The sequence below is a fragment of the Xiphophorus couchianus genome, chromosome 5 (genome assembly GCF_001444195.1).
Source record: "Xiphophorus couchianus chromosome 5, X_couchianus-1.0, whole genome shotgun sequence".
NCBI classification, from domain to species: domain Eukaryota; kingdom Metazoa; phylum Chordata; class Actinopteri; order Cyprinodontiformes; family Poeciliidae; genus Xiphophorus; species Xiphophorus couchianus.
In genome coordinates, this window is record NC_040232.1 from 25,145,755 (window position 1) to 25,171,818 (window position 26,064).

At 40.0% G+C, this 26,064-nt stretch overlaps 1 protein-coding gene across 5 annotated transcripts in view; it reads right to left on the minus strand.

The window, feature by feature from the left end:
• Positions 1-26,064, minus strand: part of dop1a (DOP1 leucine zipper like protein A) — a 32,097-nt gene that overhangs the window by 4,989 nt on the left and 1,044 nt on the right. Inside the window, exons 2-31 of one of the 5 annotated variants that reach the window (XM_028018460.1) lie at positions 22,684-22,880; positions 22,426-22,607; positions 22,157-22,327; positions 19,950-20,139; positions 19,741-19,839; positions 18,792-18,891; positions 17,476-17,558; positions 15,654-15,768; positions 15,424-15,544; positions 15,221-15,340; positions 14,878-14,995; positions 12,705-12,734; positions 11,253-11,492; positions 9,673-10,198; positions 9,294-9,577; positions 9,054-9,206; positions 8,847-8,947; positions 8,491-8,756; positions 6,273-8,385; positions 5,990-6,101; positions 5,333-5,515; positions 4,806-4,931; positions 4,489-4,623; positions 4,010-4,065; positions 3,824-3,928; positions 3,608-3,674; positions 2,397-2,541; positions 2,102-2,181; positions 1,541-1,650; positions 379-528 (exon numbers count right to left, since the gene is read on the minus strand). In XM_028018460.1, the coding sequence (XP_027874261.1) occupies positions 379-528; positions 1,541-1,650; positions 2,102-2,181; positions 2,397-2,541; positions 3,608-3,674; positions 3,824-3,928; positions 4,010-4,065; positions 4,489-4,623; positions 4,806-4,931; positions 5,333-5,515; positions 5,990-6,101; positions 6,273-8,385; positions 8,491-8,756; positions 8,847-8,947; positions 9,054-9,206; positions 9,294-9,577; positions 9,673-10,198; positions 11,253-11,492; positions 12,705-12,734; positions 14,878-14,995; positions 15,221-15,340; positions 15,424-15,544; positions 15,654-15,768; positions 17,476-17,558; positions 18,792-18,891; positions 19,741-19,839; positions 19,950-20,139; positions 22,157-22,327; positions 22,426-22,607; positions 22,684-22,821 (6,419 nt within the window). In that variant the 5' untranslated portion in view covers positions 22,822-22,880. Of the gene's footprint in view, positions 1-378; positions 529-1,540; positions 1,651-2,101; positions 2,182-2,381; positions 2,542-3,607; positions 3,675-3,823; positions 3,929-4,009; positions 4,066-4,488; positions 4,624-4,805; positions 4,932-5,332; positions 5,516-5,989; positions 6,102-6,272; positions 8,386-8,490; positions 8,757-8,846; positions 8,948-9,053; positions 9,207-9,293; positions 9,578-9,672; positions 10,199-11,252; positions 11,493-12,704; positions 12,735-14,877; positions 14,996-15,220; positions 15,341-15,423; positions 15,545-15,653; positions 15,769-17,475; positions 17,586-18,791; positions 18,892-19,740; positions 19,840-19,949; positions 20,140-22,156; positions 22,328-22,425; positions 22,608-22,683; positions 22,881-26,064 lie in introns of all 5 variants that reach the window. The other 4 variants (XM_028018458.1, XM_028018456.1, XM_028018457.1 and 1 more) reach the window with 4 other exon arrangements.

Genomic DNA, 26,064 nt, shown 5'->3' on the forward strand with positions numbered 1-26,064 from the left:
AGTTGGCAACAGAAAAAGAAACAAAAGCTCCTAATTAGCGGTAGTCTTTGAGTAACAGAACACAATGAAGATGTCTGTGCACTACTCAAACTTTTGCCTGAGAGGAAAGACCAACAATAAAAAGGAAAATAAACTACATCTATTAAAATATACAACATGAAGTATTCCTACCGCCGCAAAATTTCATGTATTTAAGGCCAGTTTGTATTTTTTAAATGAAGTGAAGACATTTAAGGCTGTAATTTTAGAAAAAGTCTTAAACTTATAGCAAGGTGTGCTGTGAATCTACGCAAAGTTTTTACTCTACATAAACATCTTCTTCCTCCTTCTAATTAAATTTGTGTTTTAGGAATGTCATTTAATAGGTTCTGTGCTCACTGGCTGACACACGAAGCATCCATCTGGAAGAAGGTGTGGTCCATGAAGAGGTCAAAGGCCTCTTTTTTCCAGGCACGGCGGGTGTACTGGTAGCCGCTCAGGCTGCTCAGCAGCTGGATGCAGGCTCGGTAGCTGGGGGCGTTGTGAGCACTGCCGGAGGAAACATAAAAAAAAAACTAAAAAAACAACACAGCTTTTCAGCTACAGGCATTTCCTCTCTCAAGAAAGAGAAGTGCTAACAGGTTGCATGTACAAAAACAATCTTCAGTGTGAAAGTTGTTACAGAAGGAACAAGAGTAAAACGGAGATGTTCACAAAAAAAGTAATATTTTTTGCAATCCGTTCGGTTTAAAAATGATGTCAGAGAAAGAACAGAAGCTGTAAGAAGCTTTACATAAAAAGGAAAATTATTTTCTGCAGAGGGTGAAATGACACTAAGGTACATTTTTACAGTTGCAGGTCATTTTGCTCTCGCTATTTTGCAAGTTTCCAATTTTGGTTACTTTATCCATCTGCCACAGGATACAATTTTCATATCATCTTCATAACTTAATTTAACTGGGGACCAAACTGACTTGGAGTAACTTCAGCCTGTCTGCTATGGGCAGACATTAAGGTCATTAAGGGAAATCTCAGGTCAGGTAAAGGAGCTACATTGTGGAGGAAAAACTGCTGTAAACTGAACTAATCATACTAAACTATAATATATAACACTATATATTACATTTACTATATATTACGAATATGTCAACAATATATTCGTTCTGTCTGCTTTAAATGAGTAAAATCTTTCTCGGTTACGTTCACATCGCAGCAGCTCCTTATAAAGAAGCAATGAAAACACTGCAATATACAAATATTAAAGTTAAGTAATAACTGATATTATTAGGAGGTTAAAGTTTTACAAAAAAAGAAATTAATCACTTTTTTTATTGATCCATCTGAGTTTTCACATTTGACACTTTCATGCAATATATTATCGTTAAATGAATGTCTTTACTAATCTTGAATTTTAACAAAATTTCTGTCCAGTTTGTAGTTTTGTGTACAGCTTTAATTCAAGGGAGTAATCCACCAATGGATTTCCCCTTGCTTTTAATTAAGCCCATGTTTCCATTTTTTAAAATCTGAAAGAAATAAAGACAGGAAACCTGATCCACACCTGTGGTTGCGGAGGTAGGGAACTACGTAGTGCATGATGTTAACCAGCAGCGGGATGACTTTCTCCTTCTCGTCACTGTAGAACACCATGTCCAATAGATGAGCCAGCACCTAACAGAGAGGTCAATATATCAAACCAGAAGTGAATGATGTTACAGAGCTAAAGTGGCTGACAGGTGATATACGAGGCACAGAGGAAGAATCTCAAACGGCAGAGCAGCGTGTTTTTGATGTAGAGCCTTGCTTAAACTCACAAATGTACAGTTCCTATATCAGTGAAGCACAGGCAACATGTTCATAATTAAACCCACACTGAGCTAAAAACAGCCAGGGTGCAAAAGAAAGGTCGTCAATGAGTCAAACTGTCCACAACCTCCGGAGCCAGAACCGACCCGAAGCATTGATTTATTGGTTCACTGCTGACGTCTGGAGGAGCGGAGTGAAAATCTAACTTAAGGCCCTCATATGTTGTGTGTTAGCATACTGCTAGTGTGGATAATAACAGGATCCGAAAACCACTGACTCGCTGTGGATCAGTCGGGTCACGGACGCTCGTGTTTACCTCGGCCAGCAGCGTGAGGGCGTGAACACTGTACACAGATGGAGTGAAGCTGGAGGCCTCCATCACTGTGAGCATTAAGTCTACAAAACACATACGGCAAACGTTAGCAGCGGCTCATAAAGCTGATGACACAAACAGCCGTGCTGAAGCAATCCAAAGCACTCTTAAAGTTTAGCTGCGGCTACATTCGTCGTCCAGTTTTCAGATTCAATTGAATTACGTGTCGTAGCAAAGACTAAAAGTAATGCAGGGACGGCTTAGCTCAATGGAGATACGTGACTTGGTAACGGAGCACCTTCTACGTCTGCCTCCAGGTTGGTTCCGTCCACAACAATCTGAGGCGATGCCTTCACCTCCAGGTTCCTCCTTAGCCACGTGGTTTGTTCCAAAGAGGAGCCGGCGATGGTGCCGATGGCCTCCACCACCTTGTGAGTCACATCCTGAACACACAATAGATTTTCTTTAGAAAACCTTCTCACCATGATCCCTGGTCTGATAATTACAACAATCGTAAATTGCTGTACTTTGCATTAGAACTTGCAGTGGGCGATACGGGATTAAAGTTTTGTTTCGATGTTTTCTGGTACTGTAACAGATGAATCTGTTCAGTAATTCGTGGGACTGCAATATGCTTGTTTCTTTACTTTTTTATAACTAAGTCTTTCCAACCTAAAAGTAAATACTTCAACAAATCCCCAAACTAGGATAAACACAGAGAACCAGAACTCTTCCTGCAGCCTCTAGTTACACATTTGTTTTAGAGAGCATTGTGAAATTATTAACTGGTCAACTTTGTCACACCATACCAACAAAGACTTTAATATATTAAATTGGAATTTTATGGTGCAGAATAATCAAAGTTCAGAAATTCAGTCTAGCAGATAATCTGTGGCAAGATTTGAAAAATTATATTCATAGTTGCTCTGTAGCTGTTAGCTATTATTGTATTCGTTTGTAATTGTAATGAAAGGCGGTTCGACAAAATACCAACTTAAAGTCAGATTCAATAAATTAGAATAAATGTCCAGAAGAGTGTCGTTTGTCAGATTAAAAGTACCTTTTGAAAATAACAACCTTTAAGCAGGTATTAAATATGCTTTTAATTAACCCCATGTTTCCATTTTAAAAAATTGTTTTCTTATTGGTTTCCAATTTTAAATATGATTTCATTAGCTAAAAGTGGAAAATAATCATAACTAACAGAAATAAAGGCTTTCAAACACCCATCTGTACATAATTAATGTACATAATGTGTTTCACTTTGTGAAAAAGTTTCTAAATAAATGAGCTTTTCAATAATATTCTAGTTTATAGATTGGGTCTGTATAGGGGTGAATACAAATGTTTGCCACACTTTTCAGATGTTTATTAGTAAAAATATTCTCTCTTCTTCAGGACAGTTTAAGTAAATTTGTAGCAACCTAACGTTTAAAGCCTCTAGTTTACAACAATTTACCACAGCTTCTGCTTCTACTTTCACTCATAAGAGGGGAAAACTACAATTACCTGCAGCTCTCGCTGGTCTTTCTTACTCTCCAGGTTGGGATTCTTCAAGATAAACTCATTCAGAACTCTGGTGAAAAGAAAACAAACAAAAAAACCCCCAAATGGCTGAACAATCTCTGGATTCCTGCAGTCAGATTATTATTATTTTTCTTAAAAACTTAGACCTGAGGGGGTATTCTGACACTATGAAGAAAGAGATTCGGTAGAGAAACCAACCCCAGTATGAGAAACTGCCCAGGAGCAGGCAGACCCAACTGGACCGAGTCCTTCAGCAGCGCCAGCAGAGACGGCCAGCTATCAAGCAAACTGGAAACAGGAATCCTGGGACACAAGGAGGACAAAAATTAGAAATCATTAACCAGATATCTGTCAATACCAACAGCTCTGATGTGATGTACTAACCTCTGTACATAGGCATAGAAAAACTGTAGCATGCAGACTTCCAAAGAGATGTGCTTCTAAAAATGGGTGAAAAATGAAATTAGATCACTAAAAAACAGACAATTAATTAGTACATTTATACAGAAAATGAACAAGAGTTAGCTGTTCATCTTCTAAATTGTTTTTATTATTTATAAGCCTCCCAATTATCATCAAGTACTGTGGGCCTTAACGTAGCCAGTTAAAAAGACTTTTCTTGTCCGTCTTTTGAAATCTAAGGTGTCCATTGGTGTAATCCATAAACCATAATCCTCAAATTTAGCAGAAACAAAAACAACAAAAACAAAGAATGAGTCAGCGTTTCACTTTTGATACAACTTCCTGACATACCTCAACTTTTCAATGACAATTAATTTGATCATCATTTAAATTTGTGAGATTTTTATATAAAAGCAGATTAAATTTTTTGCCGGCTTCAACAGCAAGTATTGTAAACCAACCTTGTCTTTTGCGATGGCAGGTGGCTGCTTCAGGACCTCCTTCACTGTCTGCATAACAGTCTCAGTGCGCATGGCGCTGACCGACCGAACGAGCTCAACCAGCAGCAGCTGCTCCTCACTCGCTACAGGGATGACCTAGAAGATAAACATTATGAATATGCAATAACACCTTGAAAGGATTTAAAACGCACCATCAAAATAAAACCTACTGGAGAACTTGGCTTTCTAGGCTGCTTCATATGTTACTTCATATAAATGTTTCCTCAATCTGCTCAACATTATTCTACCGTTTTTCTCCCCGGTTACCTTATGGTTACCTTATTTCTGATTGGCGTCTTGACTTGTTTTCTCTCGTTCCAAACATATGCAATTGCAGCCATGAAATGAGCGCCGTGGTTCATGGAGATCGGACCCAGCAGTTCCAAGATCTGCTGACGGAGATTCTGTCAATGACATGCAAGGAACCTAGATGAGATCCACAATTAAAGATGCCACAGATAGAATCATTTCAGTTTATTTTTTTGAAATCTTTCTTTAGAGCAAAAACAGCAATTAAAAACATAAACTTGGAAAAAGTTTCATTATTGCAAATTTTTTGCCCAGGTCCCTCTTGAAAATGAGATCTAGATCTCAATGGGGTTTACCTGGTTAAATAAAGAAATAATAAAAAAAAATAAAAATACATTGTCCAAAATCTCATTGTAAACAACTCCTTAATAAAAAAATAAAATAAACGGAATAAAACTGCAATACAAAATTACAGATGTTAATGTTTTTCTTATTCAGCTGCAAAATTGTTTATTTTATCAGTCAGAAATTCATGGATCTACATTTGCTGACAGACCTTGGTGGAGCCTAGGTTGATGTTTGAGGTGGCGCCAGCTGAAGCGGCAGCTGGCTTGTCAGAGCTGTCGGCTTGGTGGAGCACGCTCCACAGCAGCGTGACGGAAGACATGATGGTGTGGAGGATGGACAGAATGCCTGAACGCGCCTCGGCCAGGTGCTTCTGGTCAACACTCACTTGTAACTGGAGATAACAACCAGGTCCTTGTTATTGAGTTGGTAGCAAATTTTGTGAAAGAAAACTAAAAATATTAACTGTAAAAGTTTTTATACTCTTAACTTTGCCACATTTTTCAGGTGAGAACCTGAAATTGCAATTTCCCTTATTGAGACTTTATGTGACAGACAAACACAAAGTAGGAAGTTGAATACAAATAAATGCCACACTTAAAATTAAACATAAAAAACATTTTGAAACCAAGCGTTTTTTGCCGTTCCACTTCAAAATTGTCGATTACTTTGTCTAAATTAATTCTGCAAAATAAACAATGATTTATTTATATAGCTGTAATGTGGAAATGTTGAAAGGGCGTAAATACTTTTTCAAGGCCTTGTAATATGTCCTGACAAATCTTAGTGCCAGCAAAATCATAAAAAACAAGAACTTCATTCATTTTCTGCAGCAGAATCCTCATGGCTTGATGTGCAGGGCCCTCACCTGGTGGTACTGTGAAGTGGGGTCCAGCAGACAGTAATGGATAATGGAAGTGATTCCCTCCAGCACAGTCAGAATCAGGTCTGGAGGGATGCAGAGAGCCATCCACTGGGGTCTATAGGATAGTCAGACAATACACAGTTTGACTAAAACCCAATCTGACCTGCAGGCGTAGTGTGGGTGAAACATTAGGCAGAATGATGTTCATTCTGTAGTAAAGACTGCCATCTGCTGGCCAAGTCATGCTATGTCATTTTATTTCAATATGTCTCCTGCATGTTCTTACCTGGTGTCAGTTATGCTGGTTTCATAGCGGTACTGCTGGAGGAGATTATCCAGGTTTCTGCATAGCTGCAGAGTCACTGAGGCCACCACCCTCCTCAGGACCCTCCCCATGTAAGGCAGGGTGGTTGTGATCAGCCCTATCCATTGGGGGTGCATCTTACAGGCATGGTGCTGGTGCAGGGCCCTGATGACTGCACACAGGAACATGCCCTGAGCTGTAATAGGCTGACCATGGAGGTACTGCAGTGACGTCATAGGCTGCTGAGGGTTAACATGCTCCACCTCCCCTCCTAGGATCTCAAATCCTGCCACTCCACAGCTTCCTGGCCCTCCACCTGCTCCTCCTGCGGCAGGTCCTCCTTCTCCACCTTCGTCTGCTGGCATTAAGACCCTATGCTCAAGTACAACTAGACTCTGCAGCAGCCGGAGCAGCTGGGACTGAACGGCGCTGCAGCTGTCTATCTGGTCCTCCGACATGTTGATGACGCTGTCCTCCGAGAGACCTTCCTCCACCGTGGCCACGTTGACCCCTGCCGTCCGTTGGTCATGCCATTTCTGGGCGCTGAATATGGAGGAAAGCAGGCAATGGAGGATGACTTTCTGAACTTTGCACTTGGAAAGGACGTCACTGATGAAGCTAGCAAAACCCTTTGCCGAGCCAGCTGTGACTTTGGCTAGTTCGCTGAATAGCAGTGTCAAGACCTCCACGCTGGTCAGCTGCATGGCCCGGTTTCCTGCCAAGTCCTGAGGACCCAATGTCACATGGGCAGAGTAATAGCTTCTCAGGAAGTAGAGACAGAGGGAGATGATGATCTCCAGGTACATGGCACTGCGGAAAGAATGGGAGTGAGAGTCCTGGGGAATGGGGCAGTAGAAGTCTTTGCCCATAACAGAGACTCTGTGGCGAGCAAGTAGGTTTTGCAGCAAGGAGAGCTGTGGAGTGTAGGTGTTATTGATGCTGGTGGTGGAGATGGCGCTTACAAAGCCTGAGGGAGCGGCTCTCACCATGGCTGCGATCGCCGACAGGGCATGCAGGGTCCTAGAGGAGTCGTAGAGCTGTAGGTAGAGCAGGACGTGCTGGTAGAGAGGATGGATGTTAAAACGAGGTAGAGTGGAGGACGATCTGCGCCCTGTGACGTTCGCCCCGGCACCGGTCCCGCAAGAGCCCCCGCTCGGTGAGCCCATGTCACTCTCGATCTCCGACACCTCCCCTTCACCACAGCTGTACCAGTTCTCGAGGTCTAGACTGTCTCCAAAGAAAATACTGAGTGGATGCAGTTTCTCAGCTTGGTTCGTTTTTTTCTGCTTCTCTTCCTCTTTCCTCTTAGTCTTCTTGATCTTGGGCTTTGCCCCTGGAGACTTGTCTACCAGCTTCTCCATGATCTTCCCTTTAAGGCTAAGCTGAGTACTGCTGTGGCTACGTTTGCGGGCCTGAGGGTCCTCCACCTGCAGGCTGCGGTCTGGAGTGGCTGCATCAGTGCTGTCTGGCAACATAACGATGGAGGGCGATGAACTGTGGCGGGCGATGCCCTCTTTGTGTAGCCCCTCTGCTGGAGTAACAGAGAGGAACTCTAGTGTGCCTTCAGCCAACAACTGTGGCAGATTCTGGTGGTTGGAGCATTGAGGAGGACAGGAGTCCAGGCGGATCCCGGTGGAGGTGTCTGAAGAAGTGCTTTCAGTATCAGTTTGGGGCCAATTTTCAGGTGGAGATGAGGTTTCATTTGATTCCTCATCAACTAAATTCAGAACCCTATCAATCAGGTCCTTCACTACACAAGACACAGCTTCCTCTATGGAGTCATCAGGCGTTTCATCAGATGAACCAAGCGGTCGATCTGAGCCATTTCCGATGTAGCTGACCCCCTCAGGGTCTTCAAAGCTACCGTTTTCCAGTGTAGATGAATGAGAACCACTTGATTCTGAACTCTGTTGCTCCTCCTGCTGGTCCCTGGTCTGATACTCACCAGCTAAGTGCAAGTTTTCACTGCTCAGGCTAAGAATGGACAAGCTGTCACTTAGGGGGTTTACCGTCAGGCAAAATGGCTCCATGTCACCTATTGTCAGACCTCTGAAGTCTTCATGCCCACCCCCTTCGCTTCGAATCTGAAGAAAGTCTAAAGACAGGAAAGGAAAACAGATGTTTCAGAAAAAGCTTGAAACCAACCAGAGAAGTAAAGAGTCATCAATATATCTGACAAAGTTTAACATCCACAGCTCACTGTCTGAGAAGCCGGAGTCTCTAATGTAGATTGGTTCTGTTGGTTCCTGCTCAGGTGGATCAGGAAATATCTGTGCCCAATGGCGTTGGGCTTGCACCTTCTGAATAGAAACCCTGTGAGTTTTAGGATGGAGCAGAAGGAGTAGGAGTGGCTCAAGAACCCGTGCAATATCATGTCTCTGAAGGACTTGATTTAACCAAGCCCGACCGACCGCACTGGTACATGGATCCCAATAACTTAAACTGTCAAGCATGATGAAGAGAGACCTGAGGGTGGAAAAAAGTCAGAATCAGAGGGATGATTTGGAGAAAGTTTAATAAAAGAACGATTGGGAACTCTTAATAAATTGAACTAACCTGTCAAATGTGCGACTAAACGGAGAAGACTTGGTGATGTTCAAGTCTCGCGTTAAATGCCACAGAACAGAGAACTTCACGTGGGCTGCCAAACGAATTCTCTGAAAAACAAAACAGTGATAATGAAATGATTTCCACTAATTTAATAAAATATAAAACTACATACATTTGCCCCTTTTTGACATCAGATATGTTCATTTTGCTGACCTTGTCTCTGTGCATGAGTTGCTGGCTTATGACGTCCTCACAGGTGCTGGATGAAGGAACCAGGTTGTGTAGCTGATAAAAGAGCTCAACACTGCGCTGGTGATGCTGAGGAGTTCCTTCACCCAGCTGGTCCCATAATATCACTGCAACGCTCTGAGCCAAAGACAAGACACAGAACTCAATATCCTAAAGGATTGATATGAATCCCACTAACTGTAAAGCAACTTCTTCACTTTCTACCTTGAAGAAGTCCGTTTTATCCGCAATATACTTCAGGATTCCCTGAGTGAGTGGAGGCCTAATGACCACAGCCACCCGACCCTGGCTGGGGCTCATTGGCTGAGTGGGCTCCGTACTGCTACTGGAAGCCAGACTCTCTGCCGTCACCACAGCAACTGACTGAGTCAGGCCTATTAGGTCCATAAGCAGGGAGATGGCAACACCCTGTAGGCTGAAGTCACCAGCCAGGCAGCAGGCATCCATCAGGGTCTGCAGCCACACTGGCAGCCGAACCTGCTCACTGTCTGTACAGATAAATGAAGCAAGGCATTTATTTATCTCGGATAGATTAGTAGAAAAGATAAAAACAGTTTCATCTTTTTTCGGAACAAAGACGTACCGCATTGCTCTTCCTGTGCAGGCGAGGACTTGAGGTTGCCCTCTGCAATGTAGACTGGGAAACTGGAGCATTCTAAGAAGAGCTGACAGGCAGCAGTAAATGCAGCCAGACAATCTTTCTGGACCACTCCAGCTCCTGAGCACGGCTCCGTATAATTACTGGGCTGGGAACCTGCGGAAACCAAAGGCCCCGAATGCAAGAGCTCACCTCTCTGACCCTCAGCTTTGTCCAGGTGCTCAGGAACAATATAAAAAGTGATCAGACAGGAGAGAAACTGCTGGAAGTGCTCCAGGCAACACTGCATGACTGGTTTGTCCAAAGGCTTGGACTGACACGAGCCTGACGGACGACTGCCTGCTCTAAGAGGCGGGTGGGGATGAGAGGCTCGCTCTGGATCCTCGGAACCGTCTTCTCGGTATTGAACAAAGTCTGTGAAGCCACTTTCTGCAGAGCGACTGCCAGTAGGGATTTCCCCATCGTCAAACACGTCCCCACTGTCGGTCATCTCTGGGACAGAGGGAGGAGTCTACCGACAAAAAAGAAGGGAGTGTGATCTCATGAGTAGTGTCAAAAGGTTTGAACTAATAATCAAAATTATAATTGTAAGACAAAAAAATGACCATGCTTTATTTTTTTAAAGCATGTTTCAATTTGAATGCAGGTCATTACATTTTTGACAAACATAGGCTTTGCTGACAGTATATTATGAGATACAGCAGTTTTGCCTTGTAAAGTGTGCATTGTTACCTTACAAAGGCTATTCTAAAGCTTTGACTTCACATTCCTGAATTGATGATGCAAAAGGCTTGCTTCTGTTCATATCACAGAACAAAGTCAATTTAGTTTTTAGCACTTTTATCGTTGTCACAATAGTATCACAATATATCGTGATAAAATTTACTACTTTGAACAATAACTTCCACTTTTTTGGCCACTGCTATCTTGGGGCTCCATAACAAAAGTAAGCAGCATATACAGCTTGGACTCAGATGAACCAAACAGTTTCCATAGTCTCTTATGGGTGGGATCGGGTCGTCATTATTTTTGACTGGATGTTTCCACTCTAAAGAACACAGAATAAAGTAAAGGTGTCTAAAGCTAGTTTAGTCATCCAACTCCTCTGGGAGAAAATGAAAGGGCTCAGCTGCAGGGTTTTTCTCTTCCATCTTTCTGCTCCAAGTCTTTAGGGACGTACCTCAACTCATCCATGTTTCTCTGGGAAGGGAACTTTGAACTGTAAGCCATGGCTCAGTGAATCGCAAAACACTTACAACAACCAAGGAACCAGAAGGTCAATGATTAACCAAAGTAGAATTTCTTATTTTAGCTTCAAATGCTTTGCGTCAAGGGAGAGTTTAATGGCCACCCAACCAAGTGTGCAACATGCAGCGAGAGGCCCTGATCAGGGACAGGACACACCATCAGAGACTAAGCTAATGGGGTTTTAGACTATTACTTGTATCAGAACTAGGCCAATGGAGACCAACTGCAATGCCAATGGCAAGACCTAGATTCTTCTTCCCTTTTTTTAAAGAGAATCAGAAAGAGAGAACTGATTGGACTTTAATTTAAAAGTCTACCTGTTTAACATCCACATCTCTGCTTTTGTTCTGCGCCACCAGGCCCGGCGGCTGTGGACTCACGGGGAGGGCGAGCGGGGACACCAACGGAGGCTGCACCTTGCTGAGGATCTTGGAGCAGAGGCGAAGGCAGTGGGTGAGCTCCCCGAGGTCCAGCGCCTGGAGATGACAGGTCAGAGCTGCCACCATCCGCAACAGCAGCTGAGGGAGATGCTCCGTCTGGATTTCTATGTACGTCTCCTGGAAATATGGACAAATAATTAGACCAAGTCGTTTGTTCGACTAGGTCGGGTGCATCGGTTACCAACTGTTTCTAAAAAGATTTTAAAAAATATTCAAATGTATATAAATAATTTGAATTCAAGAATAAGTTTAAAGCATCTTTTTTTGTCTTTTTTTGCATGTTTTTGTTTTAACCGACACTGCCTTGCAAAAGTATTCAAGCCCATTGAACCTTTTTCAGTGTTACTGCCACAAACATCAATGTATCATTTTGACTTTGTGTGACCAGCACAAAGTAAAACACAATTGTGAAGTATGTGGAAAAGAGCAAAGAAGATCAAAATGACAAAGAAACTAGTCATATTCGTGTATTACAATGGCCTAGCTAATATTCAGACCTAAATACATTTAAGAATCTGCAGCAAGACTATGTAACAAAGAAATAGTCGAGCCACTTTGTAAAGCTTGTATAGAAATGCGGTTCTATAAAGTAGTCACACATAGGAATCAATAGAAAAAAAAGTACATTATAATATAATCAAACCTTGTATTAATTTCATTTTACCTTACAATTATGGATTATTTTGTGTTGGTCTGGCAGATATACAGTAAATCGCAATAAAATACAATGAAGTTGGTTAAAATGTGGAAAATGTGAAACTATTCAACAGGCTATAACACCTTTGCAAGGCAAAATAGGTAAAAATATAATTTAAATAAACACCATGAATAAAAATGAATGGACACCTACCCATTTCATACTAATCAATTCAAGTTATTTTTATTTAACAAGCAAAACATAAAACCAAAAATGTTTTAATAAATTCCAAATTAGAAAATAAGCATGAAATCATGTTATGAAATTAAAATATCATAATTCTTAAAACATGTGAATTCTTTAAAAAAAAAAAACAAAAAAAAAACATGATGTGTGCAGTAGCGTAAACTGCATGCATGTATAACACGAAGCACATAGAGAGGAAAAAAAAAAAAGCCAAGGGAAGTTTTTGTCGCATGTAATGATCATAATCCCTAAAGATCATGTTCTCCTTTTGGCATTACAAAGATGAAAGCAAAGTCAGTCACGAACACTTAGAGCAGAAAGAAAAAGAAGATAAAAAAAAAGGAACAAAGGTAGCCTGAGGGATGTTGGTAGGACATTGCTGAAATGTTACTGTAGCCTCAGTGAAGCAAGGTGAGGTGAAAAAGCAGGAAAGAGCTGTACTTTACCTGGCAGATTACCCTCATGCTTCTAGTAGGCTTCAAGGAGAAAGAGCAGAGAGTTTGAACAGACAGGAGCAAGCAGAGCATCAGCCTCACGTCACTGTTTGCAGAGACGCACACACTCATCCTTTCATAACGATTACCACACTACTGTATAGTTCACGCGCACACACACACTCACAGAGCATTTCAACAGGGTAACACTAGTGTAGGATTTCCAAACTATTCAATTTGGAAACGGCAGTATAAAAGCGTACAGTCTTACTAATAAGATGCAAACAATGTTCTGGCAAGGAGACTTTAACCCCCTACCCCCGACACAGGCTTTTTCAGACTGTGTGGAGGATGCATACATAAAGCACATACAGTTATGGTCATAAGTTTACTTTCACTCGCTGTCAATAACATCGTCATTTTGGGCCTTTAATAATTTATTTGAACTAGACTTTTTAATTTTCCTGCAATGAAATATTGACTCTAATTTAATAACAATTGAGGGCACAAGTTTAATTTATTGTGGATTTTCTCTAACTTGCACAAGGTCAAAATCACACATGCATTACAAATGCACAGAAATCATTGTCAGTTTATTTTTTATAAATGTATCATGGTTTAGGTTGGCCGCTCTAGAAGCCTAATATTACCAGAGATACCCTTTCCTATTCTTTGGAACATGCTAGAAAACCAATGTCAGGTTGGTTGTGCGAAGATTTTATTTCCTATTTATTTATTGTTTTTGGTTGTTGTGTTATTTTGGATATTTAAAATGTTGTCCTGTTCCAGTGTGAAGTGTTCTTTGCAAAATTTTAATGTACTGATCCTGCAGAGGGCAAACTTGCATTATTAAACCTTTACCTACAGTATATATTACTTGAAAATGGTCTCAAAACAATAATGTTATCATGTATGGAAAATAATTACTGGGACAAATTATTGTCCAGAAAAATCCGTTATCGTGAAAGGCCTAATGTCAGCATCATGCTGACGCACTGCAAGAGTTAAACAGAAGAGTGTTCGATTGCATAATCAGAGTTCTGCAGCGGAGTGAGTTCTCTGAAACTGGCTACGACTTCTTTTAGTTTGTTCAAATAAACTATTAAAAGCCCAAATATAAATTTTAATATGAAATTCAAGCCCATGTTGTGTGCATTGAAAACTTGTGGCCAGAACTGTAAGCAGAACACACAAACTCTAATGTGTGTCACATCCAAAAACTTGGGCAGGAAACAGAGTTGAATCCCAAATTTTGACAACATGGATGCCACACTGTAAATGTTTGTGGAACATACTAAAACAGCAAACATACTGGATATATAGAGGAGGTGTGTGCCAAGCATGCGTGAGACAGGGAGCTGAAGCAGGAGTCTATAATTACAAAGATTATAGAATAGAAAAGAGGGGGGGGGGATGTAAAGGAGATAAAATAAAACATGAAGGAACAAAGAGAAAGGAAGAATAGCACATAGTAGAAAGAAAAGAAAAAAAAACAATACTTTTGTATCACGTTGGTGCCAATATTCTAAAAACTGAATAAATTGTGCTGAAAATACTGGAAGGAAAAACCTGCAGAATGGCAGATAAGTTTTTAAAATGCAAGATTTACTCTCTGGTCATCTGTTTGCAAAATTGTATTATAAAACATGGGCACTTTATCGATCAACCAAATCTTAGTTTTAGACTCTACTGGCTGCTGCTGTTCTGTGCTCAGATTTCCTTCAGTACACTAGAAAAAAAACAGCTGACATACAAGTAGGAAAATTAAAACGTTAACAACAAAAAACAGTTGGTAAGGATGTTTTAGGTGCATTAAACCTAGTTATCCCCATACATGAGGCAAACCCTAAAAACTACTTATTAAAAAAACATTTGCCTATTTACTTACAACTTCTCTTAAAATTAAAATTACAATGGTTTTGCTACAGATTAGTTAAATCTTAAAATTTGGCACTTCCAGAACTCACACATTCAAAACAAATCCTAACAAAATAAAAGAATAAAGTAGCAAGAATTGAAAGAGTAACAGTAAAAACCATCAGAAACAGAAAAATCTTCAAAAGAGGAAATAAAAATACAAGATCAAAAGTGAGATGGAAAGACAGAATGAAAAACAGGAAAATGGCAGAACAGAGAAAGAGAGAGAGAGAGAAAAAAAAGTAAAAAAAAAAAAGAGAAATCTCACCAATGAAACAATGTCTAGTAGAAAATCTACCAACTGACAGAACTCCACCAGAGAGAGATCAGGAGACTCCAGACTCCAACCGTATCGTGCAACACGTGTGCTGCGGTTCAATGTTCTCCTGAAACACAAATATATCAGAGACAGTTCAATGCTAACAGATCAGAGGCGATTTTAAGATAAAGTAATGTGAAAAACGAGGACAGAATCCATTCTAGGCCTCTAATGAAACAGGTTTACAGACAAACTGCTTAAAAAGCAATGACAGGAGGTTAAACTTTGCTAATCTGCTGTACATGGCTTTATCATTTAAGTATTTCAGTCTACAATGCATGTTGACATCAACCTGCAGCACTCCTCAAACCAGCGAGCGATGTAGTCCCACATGTAGTACGGCTCAAACGAGTTGAACAGGAGATTGGCTGTTTTGATAAGCTCTGCCGTCTTCTTGTTTTCTCGCAGTTTACTAGAAGAGAGAAATAAATAAATAACTTCCGTTATTTACGTTTTTGAGTCAAAATAAAACACCAAAACCTGGTTTAAACTCACCTGCTGAGGTGTGTGTGATCTTTGCTGAACGGACTCTGGTTTTGAAGGTCCAACTCTGTCCGGCACTGTGTGTAAAGAGTCCGAAACACTTCGATCAGAACGTCCTCTAGAATGGCCGGCCCTGGAGCGACAGATCAAAAATAAGCAGCCAATACAAGTAAAACCTTTATGTCATTTTTAACCACACAAGTAAAAGCCTGATGCGGTTGAGACGTTGACCGACAGGTTACCTAGTTCTGGTTTGTCCAGCAGACTGATCAGGATGCGAAAGGGCTTGAGGTCGTGCATCAGAATGCTCTCCTCCTCCCCACCTCGAGCCTTGCCCTGCAGAATCCCAACCATTGCCTAAGAGAAAAAAATGAAAACAGACACATATAGAAACCAAATCTGTTCATCGTACAGAATTTTAGGTTTTTGAAGATTACATTTTTTTGAGCTTCACAGTGGCGCAGCTGCCTTGCAGCAAGAAGGTCCTGGGTTCGATTACCGGCCCGGGGTCTTTCTGCATGGAGTTTGCATGTTCTCCCTGTGTAAGCGTGGCTTTCCCCCAGTCCAAAAACATGACTGTCAAGTTAATTGGTTTCTCTAAATTTTCTCTAGGTGTGTGTGTGAATGGTTGTTTGTCCTGTCTGTCTCTGTGTTGCCCTGCAACTGACTGGCGACCTGTTCAGGGTGTACACCGCCTCTCGCCCGAAACATTCGCTGGAGACAGGCACCAACCCCCTCCTCACCCCATTAGGGGCAAGGGTGTAAAGAAAATGTATGGAAGATTTAATTTTTGAAAAACCTGGATTTTTTCCCCACCAATAGTTCAGAGCGATATGAGCACACCCATGGCAGCCATCTTGTTTACAGCTTCTATTTATTTGGACTTTGAATTCAGATCAACTCTATGACTCGATATAAAGGACAAGCTAAGATTTATTTTTTTATTACGAGAATAAAGTCAGAATATAACAAGTTACGGTCATATGACAAGAGAGTCAAAACATTACCATAACGAGAATAAAGTAAAAAAATTAAATGAGAAATGTTGAGCATATTGTGAAGATAAAATTGTACCTTTTGACACATCAACATCAAATTATTAACAGTAGCAAGAAGAACTACACGAATTAAGCTGGTCACGTCAGATCCTGATAACGAACCTTTTTTTTTCTGGTAAAATTGTGTTTCTGCAGATACAATGACTATATCCTCATAATTAAACAAAAATTCTCGTTGCCTGGCCCTAATTTTTTGTCGTACAACTCAGAGAAGAGATGATTGAAATGAAGGCCGCTTTTTGAAAATATTCTCTGTAATTTGTTGGGTTTTTTTGAGAAAAGAAAGACAGGGGAAAAAACAGAGCTAAAGCCTCTTATTATTCAGTGTATGTAAACATTTTATTTTCAACTGTAAAATAAAGGAGCAGATCCGTTTGTTTGACCTTTTTTATTTTAAAAACACTTAGCAAAACCAACTTCATAATTTCTCCCTTATGTTTTTGATTTTTTTTCCCCTGCATGTTTTACGCCTCATCTGCCTTCTGAGTCTCTGAGCTGCCATCACTCTCCCTGTTGAGAGAGCTTCAATGACCATCTCTGAGCAGATGGCAGAGGTGGGAGGGAAAAAAAAAAAACACAAACACCCACAAAATAAAATAAAAACCTACACAATACTAAAAAAAAAGAAGCTCCTGTTCAGTTTTTGCGCATCCCGTTCCAGTCCCTTGAGAACTTGAGCGTATCAAACAGCAGGAAAGATGCCGTGATTTGAAGCGCATCGTGATGTCTTACACTACAACAGAGAGACGCGCTTAAAGCTCAGGCTGCTGGGAATACAAGCAGCAAACCCATCCACATCCAAGAGCGGACGTCTGACTGGAAGAGAAGTAAAAAGGGAAACTACAAAACGTCTGGCGCCCAAAAGCAGCGAAAGGTTTGGAACATTCCAAACAGACAGGCACTTGGCCACCCTTAATAGACGTGCATATTCTTTTAAGCCGCGTCCTTTGGGGGTTATGTGGGACACCTTGGTTGACCTGATTGTGCGTTCAGCTTTAAACCTCACCTGGACGAGCATGTCCTTGGAGAAGCTGTTGAAGTAGTGGGAAGCGTGTTCCTCCGGGTTGCTCTGCCGAGTGCTGCGGGGGCCTGACATCCCGCCATTATTGTCAAAGCCTTTAAAAGTGACAAAGACAAACATTCAGAACTTAAAGGAATATCAAAATTGTACAAATTCGACATTTTTGTGATGTAAAATTATGGGAATTTGACAAATTATAAACTTTTTTTTTTTTTTTCGGATATTCAGTGACAAGCTAATATACCACAAGAAAAATACAATTAAAATCTACAATAACATGGACAGTCCTTTAAGCTAATATATTGTGAAAATGTTACTTGATTCACTTTCAGTATTCTGTCTTCTTGATTTTACTCCTGCAATCAATAGAACTGAATAGAACATAAATATTAGAAGATATTAATATTAGATAAACTGAAACATTGCAAAGTCGAGACGTGGGGTGCTTCAACAACCTCTTTTTCTTGAAGGGTGTATATATTTTTGCAACAAAGTTATTCATCTTCTATATTTTTGTCCCCAAGAACAAGTTTGCTTAGATCCATTTAATGTGAAATATGTATCACATTTTGGAACATTTGTCTCATTATTCAACTACTGTATGTTACAGAGTCACTGTTTGTCAAGCAGTTTAAACTTTAAAGAGGTGCAGCTAAGCTAATTGTGAGACTGGGTGTTGTTGTTTGATCGTCAATAAAATCATTATCATCATTATTCTAAAAAAACCTAAAAATGTACAGCAGAAATTACAAGCAAGCTTTTTAATCATCAGTACCAACAACTTTGAACGGATTTGTTTTAAACGATGGTATGATGATACATTCCCTAAAGATCGGGATTAACCTTTATTCATACTCACCATTGCGTTGCCCAAAGGGAGCAAAAAATGACAGAAAGTGAATTAAAACAGTGAACAGACCAATTATACACTATACTCCTTGTTGTTTGGAAGCAGGGCTGCACAAACTGTTGCAAATACTGTCATCTGAATATAATTTTGCATAATATTTTATCATATAAAACTGATAGACATTGCAGTTTTTATTTTGACTTTCTAATATTGTGCACTCATTAGAAAGAAAGGATGAAAGCCTTAGAATAAATATAGAAAAGGTTTCGTGGCACAAAAATGTTTAGAAAGCATTTCTATAAAACTTGTATAGGAAAACAGTATGAATGCTACAGTAATGACTGGTAACATGCAACAGAGCATTTTGTCCTCATTACCATTGCAATATTATACTGTTTTTTCACCAATTTGTCACACAGATAAGAGTGTGTATCTTGTGTCTATTTCTCACCCAGCAGCCAGGCGTAGAGTCTGCGGTTCAGAGACATGTCTCTTCTCAGAACCACATGCAAAGCTGCTGAAAGGATCCGGATCATGTCAGGGCGGGTAGCCTGAAGACAAAAAAAAACAAAAAAAAACCCAGCAGAACATGTGGGACAGCGTTTCTGATTACATTTACATCTGTTCAGACGGAAGAAATAAGTGTTTTATGCTCTGTGGTTGATGTTATATGTTCGCTCCATCCTCCATTTTTATGGTGGTTTAATTTCAACTGCCCAGTAAACTTGGTTCTTCAAACATTTTGATAACAGCAGCCTTTCACAGAGAAGTTGTTCAGATTTTTTTTATTGAATCTATGCAGCAAAAAAACCCTACATTTTAGCTCCAACAAGGCAAGTCCCAAAGCCCTGTTAACTGAAAACATGGCATAGAGATGGTAAATAACCAAATAATACACAGGTGGTACCACTGTGTGGTGGATCTTTGATAGATTCTTAATTTCAAAGACGGTTTCTGGGCATATTTTGTCAACTTGTCCATTTTTTCTTTTAATCACAACATACTTTCATATTCAGGTCTGGACAGAAAATGAGTGAAAAGCAACTAAAGTCCTAAAAAAAAATAAAACCCTCTTCAAATGAAGTTTAGAATATCAGAAAAACTATAGATCAACATCAAACTTTACAAGAAAGCCAGATAAATTACGGTGGTTAGAGTATTTACTGGGAGTGGGCATAAATGGGTTTGATTATCTGCTGACCTGCATGTTGCTCTCCTCTCGTTCGGCCATCTTGTGCATCATTTCAAATACAAATATTGTTGGTATTGCCACAAGAATACCAAAACCTTTTTTCTTATTTGACAGTTTCTCCGGCAGAACATCTGAGATCGTTTGAACTTCAGCAACTCCTGAATCGTCCTAAACTAGACTAAAAATGTTTCGCAGTGGTTACATTTACCTGGCTCATATGGAAGGGGAAGCAGAAGAGGATGAGGTCCAGAGTGCTTCTCTGGACCAAAACGCTTGAGTCCTGCACCGAGGTACTAACAGCCTCCACCTGGTGAGAGCAGGAACTCACTTTTACTTTGTATGTAGAAAATATGACTTATCTGTTGTTAGCTGAAGGTCATGAAATGATTTCATCAAGCCGGATCATTTAACGCGCACCATAAGCTCAATGTCGCTGCCCATGACGTAGAGCTGGTCCTCCATGGAGAGCTTCCGGTTGAGGTGCAGCAGAACGAAGGAGACCCCGGGGAGACGCACAGAGGGGCTGGTCAGGATGCTGCCCCACAAGGCACTGTAGAAGGCCGACTGCTCCACGGCTGCAGCAACTTTCTCCAACAGCGTGTTGGTTCTGTTGGAAACACACACACACACAGACATGTTTGCATGGCTATCTTTGTGGGGACTTTTCATTGACTTCCATTCATTTCTACAACCTAAACCATACCCTTATCCTAACCATTACATACATAACCCTAACCAAAACTCAATTCACACCTTAGTTCACAAGGAGCAATTGGTCCCCACAACAATTGCTTGTGGGGAAAATCATCCCCACAAGGTATTACAAACAAACGCGCAGACACACACACACACACGCACGCACACGCACAGAGACGATGACACCAGCTCTAAACGGGAAATGATCCACAGAGGGAGACTTGGCAGTGAAATAGTTGTTCCACTCACCAAGTTTAAAACAATCTTTCTGCACAAGCTGGAGTAAAATGGGATTTGAAATAAACTAATTTGGAAGCAAATAATTCTAATATGTTTCTTAACTTGTAAGCCGCTGCCTTTTATACTTTGAACACTGCAGTGTGGCTAATATGCAGCCTTTTACCAACAGGTTTCAAAAGGCTGGAGTACTGTGTGACTAAGAGGACGGTACAAACTCAGGATCGAATCTGCCTCGATGCGAAAGTGAGATTGAGAGCGACTGAGGAAGCATATGTGAGGTTGCTCAATTCCAATACCGAAGAAGAAGACGAGCTTAGTGGTGGTAGTGCACAGGAGGAAGATCAATGACTTTTCCTGGTAGGCCACTGTATTGTTTTTTTGAAGCAGCTTTGTTACAGGTGTTGCTCGGAAAAAGCGTTTTAGGTACATATTCGTGTATGTTACAGGAATGTATTTCATTAAAAGTAAAAAAAAATCTTCCTCTGTAAGTTTCTCACTTTACCACCTTATAGACAAATGAAGGGCATTCATGTACAATTTTTTAATTCTTTACAGTTTTAGTGGAACCGGCTTCTGTTCAGGTGCGCTCAATAGTCTGGAAATTCATTTCAAAGCACATTTTAAAAATATTCTGAAAAAAAATTAAATGCCTCCTCTGTGTGGAAAGTAAAAAGCTCACAATCTTCTATTACAAGGCCAGAATTTAGGCAATCTCTTTTCAGTCACATATTGCTACAGATGTGTGTAACAGTTCCATCCATATAATTTGACCTCAGGTTTAATCACCAAATGATTACTTAAGGAATAATAATATATTAACTATATTTTGGAAAAAGGACATATGCTGTTACCAGAAAATCTGAACTGCTTGATCCACAATGACTTTCCTGGTACTGGAGCGCCCTCTAGTGTCTAGCCAGAGTTCATTTTAAAATAACAGAAAAAAAGTCTGAAGGGACTTATGTGCATTTTCAAGGCATATAGTGCCATTTCATAGCACAAGTAAGTACGTGCTTCAAGTAACAAGTGACATGTAAGTATGTTACCTACAAATGTTAGAAACATTCAGTGTATATCAAATATAAGTTAAAAGAAATTTGACTTTCTGATTGAACAGTTTGAAATTGGGTCTCCATCTTTTTAAATAGCTCCTGCTCTATCAGAAACTCCGCCTTCAGGAAGTCATCACAATGTCACTCCTCTATTAATCCTTTAACAACATTGTTACCAGTGTTTCACTGAGAATTAGCTAATATAAAGAACTCAGCTGATGTGCAGCTCTATTAGGTGTTTACTAATTCAAGGTGTTGGCTAGTCTGAAGGAGCTGAGTGGGAGAGTCATGGGGTAGAGGTGAGATGTGAAGCAGAAGCTCAGAAGTTTGGGAACTGCAGCTCCAAGGAGGAGGAGCTACACCTTGTCCACCCAGGAATCTTGAACAGCTGAATGGTTGCCATGCTAGATTAAATGATTTCTCAAACATGCATCCAAAGAGTCAAATAAACACTCCAGGTATGTTTTGATGAGGGAATAACATTATGAGATGATGTCAACCTCAAAAAAGTCAATTTTATACAATATTAATAAGATCATCTTTTTATTTCCACCCAGTGCGCCAAGAGATCCCCTCCAAATAGTTTTCTCCTTGGTGTGCGCTCATGCTGTTGCAGCAGCACTTCTCTTTTCCTACCTGTCGTAATACTCTGAACCTTCCTCCAGACCAGGCAGCACGCCGGTCAGTAAGCCCTGCAGGCCTGGTTTGAGAGTCTTCCCCAGGGGCAGGTAGTAGGTCTCATAGAGCCCCAGCAACACGGGCTTCACAGACATAGCAGCGTTGGAGAGTAGTGGGAAGAGTCCCGAGCTGCAGCGACAACAACCAGAACCAGAACAGAACTGAAGTTAATTTCTGAAATATTTTGACAAAAGGTTAGAGTTAGTTCTGGCTGGGATCAGGTTTACCTGTACAGAAAGAGGTCTTTGGCCAGCCTCTTGGGCCCAATGATCTTGAAAATGATCTCGTAGGTCTCCAAGGCCTTCCGGTGTACGCCGCTGGGCAGGGCTGGGTGGAGGCACTGGGCCAGCCGTTTGCCTATTGTCAGCTTCTTGGGGACAACTTGATATTTTGCATTGTTCTGCAAAACCTGGAAAGAGACAAAACTGTGTCAATCTGTGAAGTTGCTCACAGTCAGGCTTGCTGAGGTCCTGCCCCACTCTGACCTTGTTGAGCTTGCCCAGTGCGGAGATGAGGTCGGCCCACTCGCTGGAATACTCAAAGTTCTTGAGGGCTTTGTCCACTGCTGCCACATAGTTCCTGTACTTTGAGTCGCTGAGCAGCTCCACTTCCTCTGCATTCATTCTCCCGGCTGGTTTTTACGCTCATGCAACAACTCAAGCCATTCATAGAAACATCAACCCTGCAATGGCAGGACATTTTTGACACACATAAAAACACTAGAACACTAGAAACACTGCTTGCCCAATTCTTTGAGGCTGGTCCAAAGAAAAAAAACACAAACCCCCCCCCCAGATACTCATCAGTTAGAACAGGAAGGGGTAATAAATATTTAACAGACGTTTGAGGCAAGCAACTCTTATCTCATTTCCTTATTTCCTTTAGTCGGTTTTTAAAATCTGGAAATAAAACATTTACTTGGTCAGAATGTTGCTTCTATTCCTCCTACAACCTAATATCTTTGGAGAACAGCTATTAAAAGGATTTGGCTCCTCTGATTCAGACTCGTTTTCCTCTGCTCACCAGGTTTAGAAATTAAGAGCTTCACCATCATATGAGCTCATGCTGCGATGCTGTGGAGATTTGGGTTAACATGGCTGATTAAAAGCAACGCCATCTCTAGACCATGGAGCTACACAGAAGACATTAAATGCAGTTAAACATGCCTATCCTGCTATTTTTTTTGTTAATAAATCCAATTTTTAGTTTACCATGGGATTACACTAGTTTTGAGTTTTTCATTATAGTTTTTTTGTTGTTGTTGTGACTTTTTGTTTGTCGAATTCAGTTAATTTTAATTAGCTTTTAGAGTGTGCTTGCTAGTTTTCATGAGTTATTATTAGTTAAATATTGTTTAGTTTTAGTCTAGTTTTTATTAGTTAGTAGTTTTTGTTTTTTCATACATTGGTTAATTTTTAGGTGCAGTGTTCAAAAAGGTCACAGTCTCATATTGTGATTATTAAGATTATACATTCACTGGGTAATGGATACTCAACAGAAGATATGGTTTTCAAAAAAATAGATTCAATTATTTTTTTAACAAGCAACTGACTCTGGAGTTTTCTCCCAGCTTTTACTGTTGCCATTTCGTGGACTAGCGTAGCATAGCCGCCAGGAGGAGAACGGAGCGCTGTAATTTGCCGACAACTGATGTAAATTGTTTGTATGGGGGTGTGTGTGGTGGTGGGGCGGCAACAAACAATTTCACATCAGTTTGAAAGGCTAATACATAGATTCCTAAACACAAAAATTAAGAATAATTCCAACATTTTGTTAGTTTTATAAACACACAATATACTTCCAGTTAGCTATAGTTTTTATCAATGTTATTTATTTCAGTTAAAAAATATTCTGTCAATTTCAGTTTTTATTTTTGTTGGTTTTAGTCAACTATAATAACCTTGAGGTTTTTTTTCCCCATACTATTCATGTCACATGAATTAAAATATGTGGTTCACCAATGATGATTCTCAAATTACTTTGTTTTTTCATAAGTAATGTGAAATCTTTTTTTTCTAGATTTAAAACTGAATACAAATAATAAAAAACAAAAAACAGAAGATGCACTGAGTGAGCTTTAGGGTTTAGCAAAACTGATTTTTGATTTTCTTTGATCTACATATTCTGATTTTGTTTTTAAGTACAATAACATATAAAAGCGAAATAAAAATGTGCTCCAGGTTATTCAATAGTAGAAGTTTGGGAGCCAGCAGAAGAAAACTGTTGCAAGTGAGTAATTCAAACATTTTTTCAATAATTTTTCAATTAGTGAAAAATCCAATCTTTCAGTAATTGATAATCATCAGTTGCACCACCAAGTATTGGGTAAGCAAGTCTGACTTTCTATTGGAATTTCTTTAATCAATCAATCAATCAATCAAATTTTATTTGTATAGCACATTTCAGCAGCAAGACATTTCAAAGTGCTTTACATCATTACAAACACAGAAACACAATGCAATATAGAATCAATAATCAAAACAAAGCATTAAGTCAAGTTCCATCCATAAATTTGTAATTGATTACATTTCAAATACAATTCTAAACAGGTGGGTTTTTAGTTGAGATTTAAAAGAAGTCAGTGTTTCAGCTGTTTTACAGTTTTCTGGAAGTTTGTTCCAAATTTGTGGTGCATAGATGCTGAAAGCTGCTTCTCCTCGTTTGGTTCTGGTTCTGGGGATGCAGAGCAGAACCAGAACCGGAAGACCTGAGAGATCTGGAAGGTTCATACAACAACAGCAGATCTTTAATGTATTTAAGCCACCTGGAGTCAAGATTTTATACAAGCCAGAATTAATATTTGATGAAATGTCCCATACAACTTAGTGCTTGGACCCACTCTGCCATTCTCCATAGTTTGCAGCTTCTACAATAATTCTGATTGAATATCAGACCACCTTCATTTAAAAACGTTCGAACTTCAGTTTACGGGAACACGCCTGACTCAGGTCAGGTCAGAGCTATAAAAATCTATTTTTTCCACCCATTTAAAAAAAATAAAAGAAACACATAAAAAAAAAGATCCAAACATTGAAAAAAAAAAATGTTTTGTTAATATATTTTAAGGACTGCATATTTTCCCATTGGAATGTCTAATTGGCTAGCTCCTGGTAGAAAATCTCACAGTAATTCAGTTTATGAATTACTTTAACATGATTTACTTGTAGACATTGCAGTAACACTACATTGGTCACTTATTATTATTAACTTCAGTTCATGACATGACGTTTACATGTCAACACTATGACATGACGTGTTGGAAGTTGTTCCTGTTATTATAGATAGGTTTTGAATAAAACTCAGCTCTAACGGCTGGTAAACCTTAGAGCACATGGAGTCTGAATGCTTAGCAGACTGATCCCAGCATCAAGTCCATTACCCCAGACACTGACTATCATTAAGTCATTAAATTAGTCGTCTCATCAGATCAGCGCTTGCCTGATTCATTTTAAACAGTGCCAAATTTATCCTCAGACTCCTGCTCTTAGAGGCTAGAAGTGGATGACAAAGTGGCCCAATGCGTCAGGGTTTAACAATTTATGACGTGGGCTTATCAGCTGGTTCAGTTTTATTGTTGCCGCCTTGCCACTACAGTCCAGTCATGATCAAAATCAAATGCTTAGCTATATTAAAAGCACAGCTTGGATATAAGGTGTTGCTTCCCACAGCTGGATGTTCCAAAATTCTGCTGGAACATCTAGCTGAATTTTGTGTTTCTTTGGTATGGTTTTAAAAACCACACCAAAGAAAAATAAAGAAAAAAAGAGAAACTTGCTGATTCTGTGTTGCTTCATCACAAGAGGTACAAGGATCTGTCTGCCTGGTAGCAGGTGATGTGGCAATTATACTTGTAATGATCACTAAAG